Genomic DNA, 18,448 nt, shown 5'->3' with positions numbered 1-18,448 from the left:
TGGAATCGTCTAAGCAGCGCCTACAAACCCTAACCATTCAATCGTTCAAAACATCGGGTTTACAGGGTGCGATTTATGTATATACATACGGGTTTTTCATACTAACGATTAACCTATCAATATGTAATCAATTTCAGTAAGTTTAGCCTCTTTGGATTCGTTTTTACCGTACTAAAACAGATCTATGATTTCTAGACTAAATCCGAAACCTAAACGAACAAGTTCTCGATATAAACGTACCGTAAACGAGTCGAACTACGAACACGAGCTGGTCTTTGATGTTGTCTTGGTTCGTCACAACGTTCTAGAACCGATAATCTCGGGTTTTCGCCTTCGGATCTTGACTCGGGTTAGAGAATAGTGTTCGTGTGTGTTTATCAAGGTGCAAGCTATGGTGTAGTGATAAAAATGGAAAGGATTAGGGTTTAAGGGGTTTTTACACTCCCTTAAGCCCATGGACCTAAGGCCCATTTTTCCTTTTTGGTCCATCTTTAATTCTATTAACCAAGCCCGCTACCCCTTAAGCTTTATTATCATATTGTTATCATTAACCCACTAACTCGAATACTTCACCCGACGCAAATATTATATTAAATATTATTCTAGAATTAGAAACTAAACTAGTTACAATATAAACAAGACTAATAAAGCATTAAAGGAAAATAATATAATCAAGGACTATAATGAGTCCTCCATGAAGCCTTGCCTTGTAGCATATCACCTCAACCGACCATGGCCGGAGAAGATGAAAGCCGAAGGAAACAAGGGGTGCATATTATATATATGTTGTATTACAAGATTCAATTAGTAAGTAACAAAACAAAAATTAAAGAAGATTGTTGCTTGATTATTATGAACCTTGAAGGTTAGGAATGGTGTTCTTTATTTGAGAGAGAAAGAAGATGAAATGAGCAAGAGAAAATGAAAGGGATAAGCTTGTATACATAGGGTAGTGGTCAAAGTTGATTTCCTTGTTTTATATCAAGAGTTTCATGAGTTTAAAAATGTTTAAACAAGTCAAACATACAAACAAACAACAAAAAATCCGGATTATGTGAGCTGGTGGGCTAGGCCAGCGCGACCAGGTTTCTCCCCTTGGCTGCGCGGCGCGGCGCCTCCAGGGGGGGTCCAGTTTGGTTCGCGAATCGTTTCGGGTCGTTTTCGAGGCGTTTTAAGCGTTTTAAAGACAATTAAAAGGTGTTTTCGAAATCCGAAAAGTGTGAGATGATTATGAAACATAAAAACCCATTATATTATATTATCGAAAGATTCAGTTTACAAATCGGGTCGGGTTTTGATACAAATACAAATACAAAAAGAATCGAAAAATGACGAATGTTACATCTAGTGCCATACAAACCAACCATATATACGTATGGACACCAATGTGAAAACAGTAACACTTAAGTTTTGGCCAATAATTAATTAATGTTACCTATGTGACATATTCTCACATACTTAAAATCAACCATGATCATACCCGGTAAATCTTAAAAACAACAAAAACTATTGATAAGGTCTAGAAGAATGTGATGAAAAAATTTTTTTGAACGATCAAACAAGAGATTTGTTAGCCAAAACCAAACTAGCAAGTTGCTAGTTTAGCAAAAGTATAACGCCAAACCAATATAACAAAACAACCTCTCAGTTCTACCATAAACAATACAATTAAACATCAAACGTTCTCCACCTCTCCCAAGTAATATTTGAATTCCTCGATCTATTACTAATCCACAAAAAGCTCAATGTCTTGATATCACCCAAAACATTCCTAACATGTGTCAGTTTCCTCTAAAAAACGACTTCATTCCTTGTCTTTTAAAGACACCAAACAACCATTAGACAAACTGCATTGAAAACTTTTGCTTTTTTAGTGGTACTTGTGTAACTCCAAGATATCGCGTGTAGGAAAAGCTGCTTGAATCACCATGGCGTACCGCTTGAGCAAACTTGCAAGATACCAACAAATGTTTCGTGGTTTCGTTTGCTTCCCTACACACCGGACACCAAACCAATTCAAGTACTACGTTACACCTCGCTAAGGCGATTGAAACCGGTATCCGTTCCATCTCAGCCCTCTAAGCTAATACCCTACCTTCCTTGGCTGTGGTGAAATTTAAAATCAGTTAAAAGAAAGTTAATTAACTTTAAACCAAATATATTAGCAAGATAAACGTTTTAATAATATTCAATCATTCATTTTTTCCTCTCACGTAATCATACTTCTATCAATATCCTCCAACTATTAGTTTGTTAGAAAAAAAAAGGCTCAAAAAAGTTTGGATGTTATTAGATCTAAGGATTCTTTATATGACCAGAGTTTTCTTATTATCTATGCATTGTTATTAGTTTGGGTTTTATCCTGACCACGAGAACTTTTGTTACCAGTTTGATCCCAAAATTCATTTTGGTGTAATAATAATTTTGTTTGGCGTATACACAGTAGTTGCGTGAAACAAATTATGACTTCAAAATGAATTTTATATCATTTTAGTTTCCTCTACATGTTTGTTTGCTTGCTAGAACATGTCTAACACTTTTTCTCATTCATAGTCAAACAGTCATTCTCTTTCGTCCAGTAAACTTTTCAACCTTTTGCAAAAATAAGTTGTAGTGAGAAACTGTCCAGAAGAAACCTGTAGAGGTAGGGTATCAAAAAGACCCAAATACCCTTAAGTACTGCCCGCGGGTCACAGAGAATTCTCCTATAAACCACCAGCAGGACACATGGATCACCCGCATATCACGAATAAGGAGGAACGTTCTCATAACACACGCGGAAGCATCCTGGCATCCTCAAAAGCCATCACCAGGACAGGACGTCTGTCCGCCTAAACGTCCGGAAGACAAGGCTAGCGGGACAGCTGTCATAACTCAAATACTCTCTAGAAGAAGGTTCATGATTCTTACTTGGGGAATGCGTGACCGAACAGCCAATAAATAAAGGACACCTGGCCAGTTTGTTATAACCGTGCACATGGCCAGGGTGCAATCCATCCTATCATCGGGCGACGCGTGTCCAGGTTGTTATGCCCATGCACATGGGACGTATAGCTCAACCTATCATAAGAGGACACGCGTCCAGGCAGTTATCAAAGATCTTCTGGAAGAGGACAGTTGGCCCAATCATCTTCCTACATCCTTCGGCTATAAATACCTTGTCAAACGGTATGAGGTATTCATTCACTCACTTGCATTATGACTACACTTAGTCTGTTTACTTCAGTACTTTCTTCATTTACGAACGTTACTGATTCTCACGCCGGAGGGTGGTTACAGGAAGACCCCCCCTCTTGTCCTTCCTGTAACGAGACTCACGGTGTTTGTTTTGCAGGTTCCGGTCATTGGACTTTAGGAAGTCACACTCATATCATTGGTAGTAATTATCGTATCTTACCCTGTAGACTCATTGGATTCAGGAACCATACCCGGGGAGTGGATCCGTGTTTCTTCAAAACCTCTCTCCCCTCCTTCTCTCTCTACCTCTCTATCACAAAACGCTTAGCCATGGACATTGTGTACAAAACGCCAAATCAAAAACTTTGGCCGAAAACGTCTCTAAATATAGACCACTTCGGATTGTCTAATAATAAACCGGTCCGACACTTCTGTATACTAGTTTGTCATATTTTTTTAATATGTATCACTCAAAAAAACGTGTACAAAAATATGAAAGATGAAACCTTCTTTCAAATTGTGTGGTAGCTAGTGAATGTGCCCTTGTTGATAAAACCGTGTGGCATTTATTAAAATTGTTTTTACATGAGTCCGATTGTCTATATAAAAGGCCTATATATGGCTCATATAAAATATAAACACAATAAATATTTATTTTATTTACCTTTTAACAAAATGGGTAGCTGCAATGTTGAAGCAATTAGCATGATGAACCCTTTAGACCCTGAGGAGTTCAGGAGACAAGCCCATTTGGTGGTTGATTTCTTAGCCGATTACTACTCCAACATCGAAAAGTATCCCGTGTGTAGCCAAGTCGAGCCCGGCTATCTAACTAAAACTATGCCCGAATCAGCACCATCGCAACCCGACCCATTGAAGCCATACTGCAAGATGTTCAAAAACATATCATTCCAGGCATAACCCATTGGCAAAGTCCTGGTTTTTTCGGTTATTTCCAGTCGAATGGAAGTACCGGAAACTTTCTAGGCGAAATGCTTCTTAACGGATTTAACACCGTAGGGTTTAACTGGTTGGCTTCTCCTGCTGCCACCGAGCTCGAGATGGTTGTCATGGAGTGGCTTTTGAAGCTTCTTCAACTTCCTAAATCGTTCTCGTTTTCGAGTGGTGGAGGGGGTGTCATTCATGGGAGTACATGTGAAAGCTTTGTGTGCACACTCATTGCTGCTAGAGAAAAGAAGTTAAATCAATTTGGGACAACAAGAGAAGCTTTGTGTAAGCTTGTTGTTTATTGCTCTGACCAAACACATTTTTCTCTTCAAAAATCATGTCAAGTTGTTGGCATTAGTCCGAACAACATTCGAACAATCCAAACGAACAAGTCCATGAATTTTCAATTGTCTCCGGATGCATTATTAAAGGCGATTGAAGCGGATGTTAAAGCCGGTTTGATCCCACTATACGTGTGTCTCACATTAGGCACAACACCAACGACGGAAGTGGATCCGTTGCATAGCTTGAGTGAGATTGCGAAACGTTTCCATATGTGGGTTCATGTGGATGCTGCTTACGCGTGAAGCGCATGCATATGCCCAGAGTTTCGTCACTTTCTTGATGGTGTAGAAGGTGCAAGCTCCTTCAGTTTTAACCCGCACAAATGGTTCTTGACCACTCTAGATTGTTGTTGTCTTTGGGTTAAAGATCGAACCGATCTTACAAAAGCTCTTTCTAGTGATCCTGAACTGCTGAAGAATAATGCAAGTGATACTAAGGAAGTGGTGGACTACAAAGACTGGCAGATTGCGCTTAGTCGTCGGTTTAGAGCCATGAAGTTATGGATGGTAATAAGAAGCTATGGAGTAACCGGCCTACGAGAAATTATAAGGAAACATGTGAAACTGGCTAAGCATTTTGAAGCACTTTTGTTAACTGACAAGAGATTTGAAGTTGTGGTTCCTAGAAACTTTGCTACCGTGTGTTTTAGGGTGTCGCCTTTGGCTAACGATAGTAGCGATGAAGATTCTAATAGTTTGACGCGGTCTCTCTTGGAATTGTTAAACGGGTCGGGTTTAGTTTACATGACGCATGCGGTGATAGAAGGAGTCTACGTGATTCGGGTTGCAATTGGTGCAACCCTTGTTGAGGAGAAGCATGTCAATATGCTATGGGATATGGTGCAAAAGCATGCAAGTCGTTTGCTAGCTATTAACTAATATTTGACAATGTTAAATAAGTTGCACCACAACAGTAATTTGTACTCAAATTCTCTTGCTTTTGGTGTACGTAGTGTTTTTCAAATGGATCTAGTATTAAATATATATAAAACAATGTTATTCGTTCAGATAATCAAGTATCGAATTATCACATGATAATCCATAAGGTGTGAACAAAATATAAGAATTCAAAAATGTAGGTTTCTGATTAACAAACCGTAAATGAACCGAACACATGAGTTTAACCAAAATTAAATGCTTGTCAGTTACACACAACAGATTAATATACAGATTAATATAGTAAATGTGAGTGATGCAACCCTTTAAACAACCCTAATTACCATCATTACCTAATTTATTGTTTTTAGTTTGACAGAATTACAAATTTTGTCCTTTAAACAAAGCTAATTTATGTATCATGTCCCTTTTTTAGTTTGTTTAAAGACGGTGTCCTTTAAACATTTTTTTCCTACACGTTATGTCGTTTACGCTAACTGGGTTAGAAAGCTCAGTTAAATATCGTCACATGAGTCGCATGTGAGGGCTTTTTGGTCTTTTCAACGAAGTGGTTCAAATATATTATTGTAAAAATAAATAATAGATATTAAAGAGATACTCTCTCTCTCTCTCTCTCTTCTTGTCTTTTCTCTCTCTCTCTCTCTCTTCTCGTCTTCTCTCTCTCTCTCTACTCCTCTCCCTCCCTGTCTCCACATCAACACCACCACTTCTTAGCCATCAAACCAACCATCGTTCTCAACCGTGACCCCACAACTACCATCACCAAACCAACTCCCTTTCTTCTTAATTAAGTCACCACTGTCAAATTTATTTTTATGGCAATATCTATTTGATTATTTTTAAATAAACAATATATACATCATCTAAGTACATCAAGTTTGAGCAAATTACCAAAACAATCCAAATTTAATCCAAACATAATAAAACAAATAAATTATCTTAAATAATATTTTATTAATTTTATTCTTAAAGTCTTGCTAGTTGTCCCTTCACATAGCTTCACACCAACTGATAACCTGCATATGCGTAGAAAATAACATAGTTTTGTCAACACATGGTTGAGTGAGAAAATCATCAGATTTATTACAATAATAAATATAATAAAAAACAAAATTGTTATTGTGAATGCAAAACAATTAAACCATGAGCAAAGAAAAGCGTCACTTGACCAGGTCTCAATGACTATGACTACTATAATAGTCTTATGATCATACTATAATAAGGTTATGTTGGACCCCTCCGAATTGCTATAATCAAATAATCAAGTAAAAGTTAGTCATTTAATTGAATACACACAATATATGACAGTTTGCTAGTGTGTATAATATAATAAATAAACGTTGTAAGCACGTATACGTCTCCAAAATATGTTTGAAAATAGTAAATAAAAAGGGGAATGATTTCTCACCTTATCACTTAAACGAGACTATAAAGTAATAAGAATAACGAAGAACCGAACTTTAATGCGCTGATTGAGATAATCCAAATAGATCTGAAACTTAGAGATAATAAACTAGGATTAAAACCGAGAATATTGCCACTGGAATCAATCCAAACGAACGTATAGAACTCTGGTTATGAGATTTTTAAGGTTTAAGCGAGCTGGTACTGACCAGGATCCGAATAGTCGGGAGTCGGGTTTTGGTCAGTACACTCAAAATTTGATTTTGAACAAAAACATCTTCTGGACCGATAGCTAGTTCTGACCAGATATAGATATATTGACAAGTCAAGATTGGTTGACTAAAACACCCTTAACGGGTTGGGATCAAATTGACCACTAAAACTCCCTCAATTTGAGAAATTGAAGGGCTTTTGTAGAGGAGATAAAAGCCTATAATATTGAAGAAGATAACTTACCTAAATGAGGATTGGAACTAGGAGAAATTTGTGGTCAATGAGGTCTTGAAGCTTGAAACTCAACGGCGAGTTGAAGAACTTGATTAATCTTGAAGAAGCCGACAATGGAGAAGGAAAATTTCGTGGGATATGGGAAGGATGGCTGGACTTCAGTAGTTTTTAGGGTTTATAGGTGTATATTGATTAAATATTGAGTGTTATAATGCATTTATGAAGAAATCCACTCGATTAGGTTACAGAATAAACTATTAATAAGAAAATCGGGTATAATAACTAACAAAATTTGGCTTGAACAACAAGAAAACAGGTTGGGATGTTTTGGCATGATATTTTTAGGTTACACTATGTCCCTTTATCATGTTATAATACAAACACTCATTAAAATAGACTTATTATTTGAACATTACATTTTTCTTTTTCTTTTTTTTTTTGTTTCACACACATTATAACAAGTATATCACTCATAACTTTCTTTTTGTTTTGTTTTTTCATTTATAACTTTTAAAATACGTTATTAAATAAATATGAATATTCTTTTGTGACGTGCTTATTTAAAATTAATTTACATATCTTGGAGCTTAAGTTTTGTTAATTTAGTTGAAAATAGGAAAGATTTGGCAAATTAGTCCCTGTACTTCTATAAACACAAATTTTTAGCCGAAATAAGCAATTTTAAGGGTTTTAAGCATTGTTTGACGAGTTTAAAAGTTATTAAAATATAAAATTAGTTAAACCAAGTTAAATACAAACAAATACAAGTTTTAATTAATACAAAAGATCCGAAATATATTACCAAGTCAGGTAAACGAATACGAATACAAATACAAAAGATCCAAAATGTTACAATGAGGTATATGAGGAGAAGAAGAAAAGGAAATAGAGAGGAAATTGTAGGAAGTTAAGGAGAAGAAGAATGATAATTGTGAGTGTAGAAGAAGAATCTAGTTTTGAGTGGGTATGATGATGATGAAGATATAGGTTTGTTGTATGATAATGATGAAAATCTGTTGTTGTTGTTGTTGTTGTTATTATTATAAAAGAGCATAATGGTAATTTCATTTTATTCCTTAAGGGCATGATGGTAACTCACTAAGTCAAGGACGGTCAACTGACGACATGGGTCAAACTGAGCCGCCGAGAATCTGTGTGGATTCAAAACGCACAATTTAAGAATCATGGGGCAAGAGTATCCCGCCCATATTACACAGGGAGCAAATCATAAGGTTCTAAAAAGACACTAAGTCTGTATTTTTTACCGATGTTTTCCATTTTCATTTGGGCTAGAATCAAGGCATCTCCTTGGAGGCGTCGATCGATGGCGATAAACACTCAGATATTCTTCGTCATTTTCCTCTCTTCTATTAGCTCGAAGACCTCCTCGTTTCATTTGTCTCTTTAGTCCACTTGTTTCAAACGTTGATAGACAAGGTCACATATATCTTGGAGTTGATGGTTCATTTCGTCGAATCGACACCCGCCGACAATGACCCATCCGATTGCCCTTTCCACAACTTCTTTTACTTCTACCCGGCAGTCATCGCAGTTCCAAATCCTCCTCCTCCTCCTCCAAGATTTTATCATCGTTTAAGTCAAACTTTTGAGCATCAGACTTGCTCGTTTCTAAATCAACCAAAGATGAGGTTTTGGACCTTTTTGGTGTCGGTCTATTTCCAGACGACTTGGGGGATATAGTGGTCGTCTCATATGGGAACCAAACTTTGAGCCCATGTTCATAGTCGATCAAACACCGACCTGTTTATGAACAAAGTTTTCGAACATCCTTAGGAGGTTCATGTACCCCGTCATGTTCGAGGCGTAGCTCGATTGAGTTGGTTTGGCGTAGGGCTGTCGATTTGGGTCTTATCGTGTTTAATTATTTGAAACTTTTAACACTGTCGATTAGGGTTGACTTTGTTAAAAAATTGAGTAAGAATGAAAGAGTGAAGAGTCGTGTTTAAAAAAATAGAGTTGATTGTGTTACTATGGGTACTTAAATGGAATAAAAAAATTTGATAATTATTTTTATTACATAGCCATTCAAATACCTTTTTTTTAAATAAAATTGGTGAAGGGTGGCTTTATGCATATCACACTTGAAGCTAAAAAAAACCCATGGCGCCCTGTATGTGATGTATAAGACGCTATTACGGGTGCAAACGAGTTGAACCCTAGCTCGACTAGGCTTGATCTAAGCTCGTTTGACTTACACAGAACTCGAGTTCGGATCGTTTCAAGCTCTATTTTCAAAGATCGAGCTCGGCTCTTTTACTATTTATCAATTATTTTTATGCAAGTATAATTATTTTTATATATTTTTTTCTATTAAAGTTTTATGTATAAAATAACAAATATTATTTAGTCACTTTTATTTATTTATTTTTTCATAACATTATATATATTAATTAATAATTAACAAATATATTTTTTAAAATTTTATATAAACGACGGTCTCGGTTAGGCTCGCGAACCATGTTGAGCTCGGGCTCGTTCATAAATCGAGCTTACTTTTAGACTTGGGCTTGATTAAACTTGGCTCGATGGAGCTTTTTAACAAGGCAATCTCGAATAGTTTGTGGACAACTCGGCTTGTTTATACTCTTAGACGCTATGAGTCTTTATCACGCCTCTCTGTACGCATGCTCTTCGAAAAACAAAAAAAAAACATTAAAGAAAAACCAAGAAAGAGCATTCACATCCCGTCCCGTATAATTATGTGTGAGAAGTTTGCAAATTATAGGGTGGGGTTGTGAGTGATTGTGAGTGTAAATTATAGGGTGAAGAGAGAAATGTAGTGATTTTTTGTAAATTTGGGGAACATTGTTTGCCCTTATTTATTTTTTAATATTTGTTGGATTGGTTGTGAGTAGAGGAGAGAAAAAATTGTAATAACAAAAGTATAGAAAAGATTATTTAATTAAACGAGAGAGAAATGTAGTGTTTTTTAATGCAATTATAGAGACGGGGATGATAAATATGATAGAGAATGCTCTAAGCAAACACCATTTCCATTTTCAAGATCCCAGTTTTAAACTAGCTAGTTAAAAGTTAAAACTTAAAAAGAGTTGAAAGACATATACTGTACGTAAATGCTTAGTTTGGTTTGTTTGTTTTACAGTTTGACTTGTGTGTTTTACAGTTTGACTCCACAACCCAACACAAACCTTAACGCCGTCTGTCATCTTGCCTGCCGGAATTCACATCGGAATCTTGAATTGTTATAATAATAATAATAATAAGGTGGTGGTGGCAGAATCGCGTTAGATAGACCGTGTAGAATCTTTGAATTCCGTTTGATTCGTACGGTTTATCCCACGCTTATCTGCTTTTACAACCATACATACATACATACATTCAACCAGTAAACAACCAACCAAGCATATTATTATTCTTCAATACCCTTATTATTATTTTCATAAAGTAAGCATCTTTTCTAGTCTAGTTGTTGTGTTATACCATTTCTTGAAATTGATTCTTATTATCATCTTTTAGATAATCAAAGAAACAAGTAGTGAAAATAACAATGGATGGTGACAAGGATTTGAACCCTTCTTACTGGCTCGATGCATGTGAGGACATTGATCTTGGCGAATTCGTTCAACCCGATTCCGCTGCTGCTTCCGTTGTGGTTCCGTCCGATGTCGATCCTAGTTTCTTCGACGGTGTCCTCGATAGTATCCCGGCCGGTGTCACCCTCGTCGAGGCGGAACCCGTGGTGACGCCTGTGTCTAATGGTGTGAAGAGAGGTCACGGTGAGGCTAACAAGTCGAACGAGGCTGAGGTCGGGAACCGGGAAAGATTCGGGAAAAGGGTTCGGGTTGAACGGGAAAGGGTTTGTAGGAAAAGGGGTCGGGATAGTCGTGATTGTGATGTGAGGGATAAAGGTTTTACGAGAAGGCGGGAGCAGCATTGTAATGGCGGAAGAGGGAATAGGGATGCGGATTGGAGGGACGGACGGGGGTATTGGGAGAGGGACCGTTTGGGGACAAGCGATATGGTGTTTCATCCCGGTTCCTGGGAATCGAGTGGTAACCAGGATGTCAAGGCGCATGTTGAAAAGAATAATGGCGGTAACGAAGGGGAGTTGAAGAAAGATGACCCGAAGAAAAAAGTGGCAAGGGAACATGCGCGTAAGTACCAGTTAGATGTTCTTGAACACGCGAAGAACAAAAACACGATAGCGTTTTTAGAGACGGGGGCCGGGAAGACTCTTATTGCTGTACTCCTTATAAAAAGTATGTACGATGATTTGCATAAACAAGGCAAGAAGATGCTGGCGGTGTTTCTGGTTCCAAAGGTGCCACTTGTTTATCAGGTAATTTTGTTACACAGATTGACAGGATGCTTATTTTAAAAGTAAAATAAAACCTGTAGTTCATGTTCTTAAGTTTATGTTATCTTAATCACATGTGCAGCAAGCGGAAGTTATTCGTGAGCAAACGGGCTACGAAGTTGGTCATTATTGTGGAGAGATGGGCCAAGATTTTTGGGACGCTAGGAGATGGCAACGGGAGTTTGAGAAGAAACATGTAACTTCTTACCACATGGAAAATTTATACACTTGTTAACAATTAGTTTATTTTGCCATTCTGAATTTATTTATTTGTCGTGTAGGTTCTAGTGATGACTGCTCAAATTCTTCTGAATATTCTCAGACATAGCATAATAAAAATGGAAGCGATAAATTTGCTTATTTTAGACGAGTGCCATCATGCTGTGAAGAAACATCCTTACTCTTTGGTGATGTCCGAGTTTTATCACACAACAGCTAAGGAGAAAAGGCCGTCCGTTTTCGGAATGACCGCCTCCCCTGTTAATTTAAAGGGTAAATTAGTCATTTTTCATGTTGCCAAACTTTGTTATGCTTTCTTGATGCAAACTAGTGATGAAGCTGAATCAGTTTGTTTTGTTTTTGTGTGTAGGTGTCTCTAGTCAAGTAGATTGCGCCATAAAGATCCGCAATCTCGAAACAAAACTCGATTCTGTTGTTTGCACGATAAAAGACCGTAAAGAGCTTGAGAAACATGTTCCAATGCCAATAGAAACTGTAGTGGAGTATGATAAAGCCGCTAGTTTATGGTCACTGCATGAGCAGATTAAGCAAATGGAAGTTGAAGTTTGGAAAGCTGCACAATCAAGTTCTAGAAGAAGCAAGTGGCAGTTTATGGGAGCCCGAGATGCTGGCGGGGTTAAGGAAGAGCTTCGCCAAGTTTACGGTGTCTCTGAAAGAACAGAAGGCGACGGGGCTGCTAATTTGATTCAGAAACTGAGAGCTATTAATTACGCACTTGATGAGTTGGGCCAGTGGTGCGCTTACAAGGTACACGAAAGGTTATTTAGTTAATTGTTCTGTTTATGTGAAGTTCTGTTATTAATGTGATTTGTAAAACTTGCGTGTTGTCAGGTTGCAGAGTCGTTTTTGACAGCCTTGCAAAGTGATGAAAGGGCAAACTTTCAGCTAGATGTAAAGTTTCAAGAATCCTACTTGAGCAAAGTTGTTTCTTTGTTGCAATGCCAACTATCTGAGGGTGCGGTTTTACAAAATAATGGAGGAGAAGTTAGTGAGAAGGGGTGTGAATCGACCTGCGCTGATGAGACTGAGGAAGGCGAGCTTCCTGACACCCAGGGTGAGTATGTTCTTTCCATCTCTCGGTTAGATATGTCTACATTTTAAAAAGAATGTTATGTTTACATTTTCTTGATTGGGGGTTCTTTAGTCACACACCATAAACTCACATAATTTAAAATCTTACTTTTTTTCAATAATTATTATTTTTTAATTCACTATAGTTGTCTCTGGTGGGGAGCATGTAGACGTGGTAATAGGAGCTGCGGTGGCTGATGGAAAAGTGACCCCAAAAGTCCAGTCTTTGATCCAGATACTTCTCAAGTATCAACACATGGAGGATTTTCGGGCCATTATATTTGTTGAACGAGTTGTCGCTGCCCTTGTTCTTCCAAAGGTTTAGTATTATTGCCTATTCTTTTACTCACACATAATTATTGTCCACAGATAAAACAATTTATAAATTTACTACTGTATGAACAGTTAATGCATATTTTAGTTAGCCCGAAAATGCGTTTACGATACTAATTAATTAACTAAGAAAACTTGCAAAATCATATATGATACGACTATTTGAGTAGTCAATGGAGAAATTAGTAAACGGTTGCTATCCATTTCTATAAGTGGAAGGAAAATTTGTTTTGAGACAAATTGAAATAGAACATACCATTAATGGTGAACCGTGCAGGTTTTTGCGGAGCTTCCTTCTCTGAATTTCATTAATTCAGCAAGTCTGATAGGGCACAACAATAGTCAGGAGATGCGGTCTTCTCAAATGCAGGATACTATTTCTAGATTCCGAGATGGAAGGGTATGCATTCTAGAACATGGGTTGATTTGCCTTATGATTTATCTTTATCTGACCAAATTGGTTAAGGCATTATGCTAATGATTTACAGGTGACGCTTTTAGTTGCCACCAGTGTGGCAGAGGAAGGCCTTGATATTCGCCAATGCAATGTTGTTATTCGGTTCGACCTTGCAAAAACTGTATTGGCATATATACAGTCTCGGGGCCGGGCAAGAAAGCCCGGGTCTGATTATATTTTAATGGTCGAGAGGTAATGGCCGTTATCATATCTTAATACTTGACATGAACCTAATATTTTGAATATATTTTTGATTCATGTTATTATTTTCTTCAGAGGAAATTTGTCGCACGAGGCGTTTTTGAGGAACGCTAGAAATAGTGAAGAAACTTTGAGGAAAGAGGCAATTGAAAGAACTGACCTCAGTCATCTTAAGGATACTTCAAAGTTGATTTCCATAGAGCCGTCACTTGGTACGGTCTACCAGGTGGAATCGACTGGTGCTGTTGTGAGTTTAAATTCTGCTGTCGGCCTTATTCATTTCTACTGCTCTCAACTCCCTAGTGACAGGTCACATCACTATATTTTGTTACGCCACTGTATGTGTGAAGGGATCTTAGCTTTTGTTTGTCGAACCATTTTGCAGGTATTCGATTCTTCGTCCTGAGTTCACTATGGAGCGACATGAGAACCCTGAAAGCCCGACTGAATACTCATGCAGACTTCAACTCCCTTGTAACGCACCATTTGAGAATCTTGAAGGCCCTGTATGCAGTTCAATGCGTGTTGCACAACAGGTATGTGTCATACTATATGCATTAACATAAGCTGAGCCTATTACTAAATAGATAGCTTATCTTGAATAAATGTAGTTTATCTTAAATAAGTTAAAAGGAACTTTATTAAGTTACTTTTCTTTTTAATATGCAGGCGGTTTGTTTAGCTGCGTGTAAGAAGCTTCATGAAATGGGAGCATTTACCGACATGCTGTTGCCAGATAAGGGAAGCAAGGGAGAAGGTGAGAAAGCTGATGAAAATGACGAAGGAGATCCGTTACCAGGAACTGCTAGACATAGGGAGTTTTATCCCGAAGGTGTAGCTAATATTCTTCAGGTGAGTTTTGTGTTTTTACTTTGACCAACCCACTGGCTTGTTCTGAATCATATTCGGTTTATATGTTTATATATATATGTGTTTGCGTTTACATTCATGTTTATCTTGATAGGGTGATTGGATTCTATCTGGTAGAGACGCACATGATAATTCCAAACTGTTTCGTCTCTATATGTATGTTGTGAAATGCGTTAATGCGGGCTCCACGAAAGATTCATTTTTGACTCAAGTTTCTGTGTTCGCAGTGCTTTTCGGCAATGAACTGGATGCAGAGGTTCAATCTTCTACTATTTTAACAATTTTGTCTCATCCTATACTATTAATAAATGGTCATCCTCTAACGAAGAAACGTTTTTGTGAAGGTGTTATCGATGTCAACGGAGCTCTTTATTGCCCGAACAATGACAACTGAGGCATCTCTTGTCTTTCGGGGGTGCATTGAAGTTACTAAAAGTCAGGTTGGTTGCTTATATTTACTTGCATTTTTTGGTTTCAGTTGTATGTATGTATGCAGTTAAAGCTTATAATTTTAATAAACTACAGTTGGATTCATTGAAGAGCTTTCATGTAAGACTAATGAGCATTGTACTGGATGTGGATGTGGAGCCATCAACTACTCCCTGGGATCCCGCCAAGGCGTATTTGTTTGTGCCCGTTTGCGGTATAAAAGAACATGAAAAACAAATTGATTGGGACACCATAGAGAACATTATACAAACATCTGCGTGGAACAACCCACTTCAGAGAGCCCGCCCCGATGTGTATCTTGGAACAAATGAACGAACGCTCGGTGGGGACCGCAGAGAATACGGATACGGGAAACTACGTGGACAAAAGTCACATCCTACTTATGGTGTTAGAGGGGCCGTAGCACAATTTGATGTTGTGAAGGCATCTGGATTGGTTCCTGATCGAGCGGCTAATGGGAATTTAACACATGGCAAATTGATGATGGCTGATTCGTGTGCCGACGCACATGATCTTGTTGGAAGGATTGTTACAGCTGCTCATTCTGGGAAGAGGTTTTACATTGATTCTGTGCGGTTTGAAATGACGGCTGAGAACTCGTTTCCTAGGAAAGACGGTTATCTTGGTCCGCTTGAGTATACTTCATTTGCTGATTACTATAAGCAGAAGTAAGTAGATAGATAGATACCTTAAATTCATTATAATCTTTTTTGTTTCTGTTCGTTAACATATCATGTTACTATTGTGAAAATATAGGTACGGAGTAGACCTGATGTATAAACAGCAACCACTGATAAGAGGGCGTGGAGTGTCGTACTGCAAAAATCTACTGTCACCTCGGTTTGAGCATTCGGAAGGTAACTGTTCGCAACCATGATTAAAAATGTTTATGGGTTGCTTAAGAACTAATTTGATTCTTCAGGTCCTGAAGGTGAATCTGAAGATACGCCTGATAAAACATATTACTTGTTCCTCCCTCCAGAGCTTTGTTTTGTGCACCCTCTTAGTGGATCACTAATTCGTGGTGCACAGAGATTACCGTCAATAATGAGGAGAGTTGAAAGCATGTTGCTTGCGGTTCAGCTTAAGAATGTTATTAGTTATCCTGTTCCTGCATATAAGGTATGTTTTATTTTCCAGATTGTTATATGACAACTATCTTATTATTATTTATAACTTTGTGTGCAGATTTTGGAAGCTTTGACTGCGGCTTCATGTCAGGAAACGTTTTGCTATGAAAGGGCGGAGCTGCTAGGAGATGCTTATCTGAAATGGGTTGTTAGTCGGTATCTTTTTCTCAGGCATCCACAAAAACATGAGGGCCAGCTCACCAGAATGAGACAGAAAATGGTTAGCAACATGGTGTTGTACCAGTATGCTCTTACGAAGGGGCTTCAGTCGTATATCCAAGCAGACCGATTTGCTCCGTCTAGATGGGCTGCTCCAGGGGTTCTACCGGTTTTTGACGAGGATGATAAGGAGACCGATTTCTTATCAGATCAAGAAACGGGTGAAATCGCCGAGACTATAAATGATGAGCTGGAGGATGGTGAGCTGGACGAGGGTGATTCAAGTTCTTATCGGGTTTTATCCAGTAAGACACTTGCTGACGTGGTCGAAGCCTTAATCGGAGTTTATTACGTTGAAGGTGGGAAACAAGCTGCTAATCATTTCATGAAATGGGTCGGGATCCAGGTGGATTTCGATCCCGCCACCGAGATAGAGACGCAAGCACGGCCGCCTGGCGCGGTTCCGGATAGCATATTAAGGAGTGTTGATTTTGATGCCATAGAGGGCAGTTTGAACTTCAAGTTTGAGGATAAAAGTCTGCTTGTTGAAGCCATTACTCATGCTTCTAGACCGTCTTCCGGTGTTTCATGTTACCAACGGTTGGAGTTTGTTGGTGATGCGGTTCTTGATCACCTTATTACAAAACACTTATTTTTTATGTACACCGATCTCCCGCCGGGACGTTTAACTGATCTGCGGGCGGCCGCTGTAAATAATGAGAACTTTGCACGTGTTGTTGTTAAGCATAGACTTCATGTGCATCTCAGGCACGGTTCAAGTGCCCTTGAAAAACAGGTATTGAGAGTAAACTTTCAGTCGTTAAACAAACCGCTACTGTAATTAACTGAACTTGTTTTGTGCAGATACGAGATTTTGTGAAGGAGGTTGAAAGTGAAGTGTCAAAACCAGGGTTCAACTCATTTGGTCTGGGAGATTGCAAAGCTCCAAAAGTCCTCGGTGACATTTTTGAATCTATTGCTGGTGCTGTCTTCTTAGACAGCCAGCGGGACACGTCATCGGTTTGGAAGGTAAGTTGGTTGCTAAATCTAGTCAAGACTAATTCACCATTTTACTATTTGAAACACATAACTTTTTCTTGGCTGTTAATACAGGTTTTTCAGCCTCTGCTGCATCCAACGGTGACACCAGAAACGCTCCCAATGCATCCGGTACGGGAGCTACAAGAACGTTGTCAGCAACAGGCCGAAGGGCTGGAGTACAAGGCAACCCGAAATGGTAATGTGGCTACCGTTCAAGTGTTTGTTGACGGTGTCCAGGTTGGTGTTGCTCAAAATCCTCAAAAGAAAATGGCTCAGAAGTTGGCTGCTCGTAATGCCCTGGCTGCGTTAAAAGCTAAAGAAACGGAAGCGGAAGCAGCCAAAGAGAAGGAAAACGAAGAGAATGGAAAGAAGAAGAATGGGAGTCAAACGTTTACTAGACAGACTTTGAATGACATTTGTTTGCGCAGGAATTGGCCAATGCCATCGTATCGGTTAGTAACTACCAACTGCGCTAACTTATATAACATCCTTCACATATTTTTAAAATTATTTTTGTATTAACTTAATAAGTTATTGTGGCATATATAGGTGTGTGAGCGAAGGTGGTCCTGCACATGCAAAACGGTTTATATTCGCTGTACGGGTAAATACGTCTGATAAAGGGTGGACGGACGAATGTGTGGGAGAGCCAATGCCAAGTGTAAAGAAAGCTAAAGATTCGGCTGCAGCTTTGCTATTGGAGCTTCTAAATAGGTTGTATGCGTATAATTGCTAACTCATGATTCTAACGTCGAATGTTTAACAAACGAGCTTGATTCTGAGAACACATACAGATAGATATGCTGAGTTTCTTTCTTTTTCTTTTTTTTTTCATTCATTCTCTTGGATTATGTATTTGACATCATTGGCGGATGGAACCGTTAAGTTATATAGAATTTAAAACTCAAATCTCGTATTACTTATCATCTGTAGTTTTGGT

General features: G+C 38.3%; 1 protein-coding gene and 1 pseudogene across 1 annotated transcript; both read left to right on the top strand.

Annotated features, from left to right (window-relative positions):
• The first annotated feature begins 3,852 nt into the window (after positions 1-3,852).
• LOC143611506 (tyrosine decarboxylase-like) lies at positions 3,853-5,369 on the top strand (annotated as a pseudogene).
• Positions 5,370-10,715: 5,346 nt separating this feature from the next.
• Positions 10,716-18,346, top strand: LOC143611505 (endoribonuclease Dicer homolog 1-like). Its single transcript, XM_077085711.1, has 20 exons — positions 10,716-11,538; positions 11,639-11,752; positions 11,838-12,048; positions 12,146-12,543; positions 12,628-12,850; positions 13,014-13,186; positions 13,478-13,600; positions 13,689-13,849; positions 13,934-14,167; positions 14,244-14,394; positions 14,528-14,710; positions 14,823-14,984; positions 15,073-15,168; positions 15,254-15,846; positions 15,935-16,035; positions 16,101-16,300; positions 16,367-17,263; positions 17,332-17,496; positions 17,581-17,960; positions 18,058-18,346. The coding sequence occupies exons 1-20, from the start codon at positions 10,747-10,749 to the stop codon at positions 18,242-18,244; spliced, it is 5,544 nt and encodes a 1,847-aa protein (XP_076941826.1). The 5' UTR covers positions 10,716-10,746; the 3' UTR covers positions 18,245-18,346.
• Positions 18,347-18,448: the final 102 nt, after the last annotated feature.

This window comes from Bidens hawaiensis, unplaced genomic scaffold (assembly GCF_021521415.1).
Source record: "Bidens hawaiensis isolate Kalapana, Puna unplaced genomic scaffold, B.hawaiensis_p1.1 tig00031255_1, whole genome shotgun sequence".
Classification (NCBI taxonomy): Eukaryota; Viridiplantae; Streptophyta; class Magnoliopsida; order Asterales; family Asteraceae; genus Bidens; species Bidens hawaiensis.
This window is presented reverse-complemented; position numbering and strand designations above follow the sequence as displayed.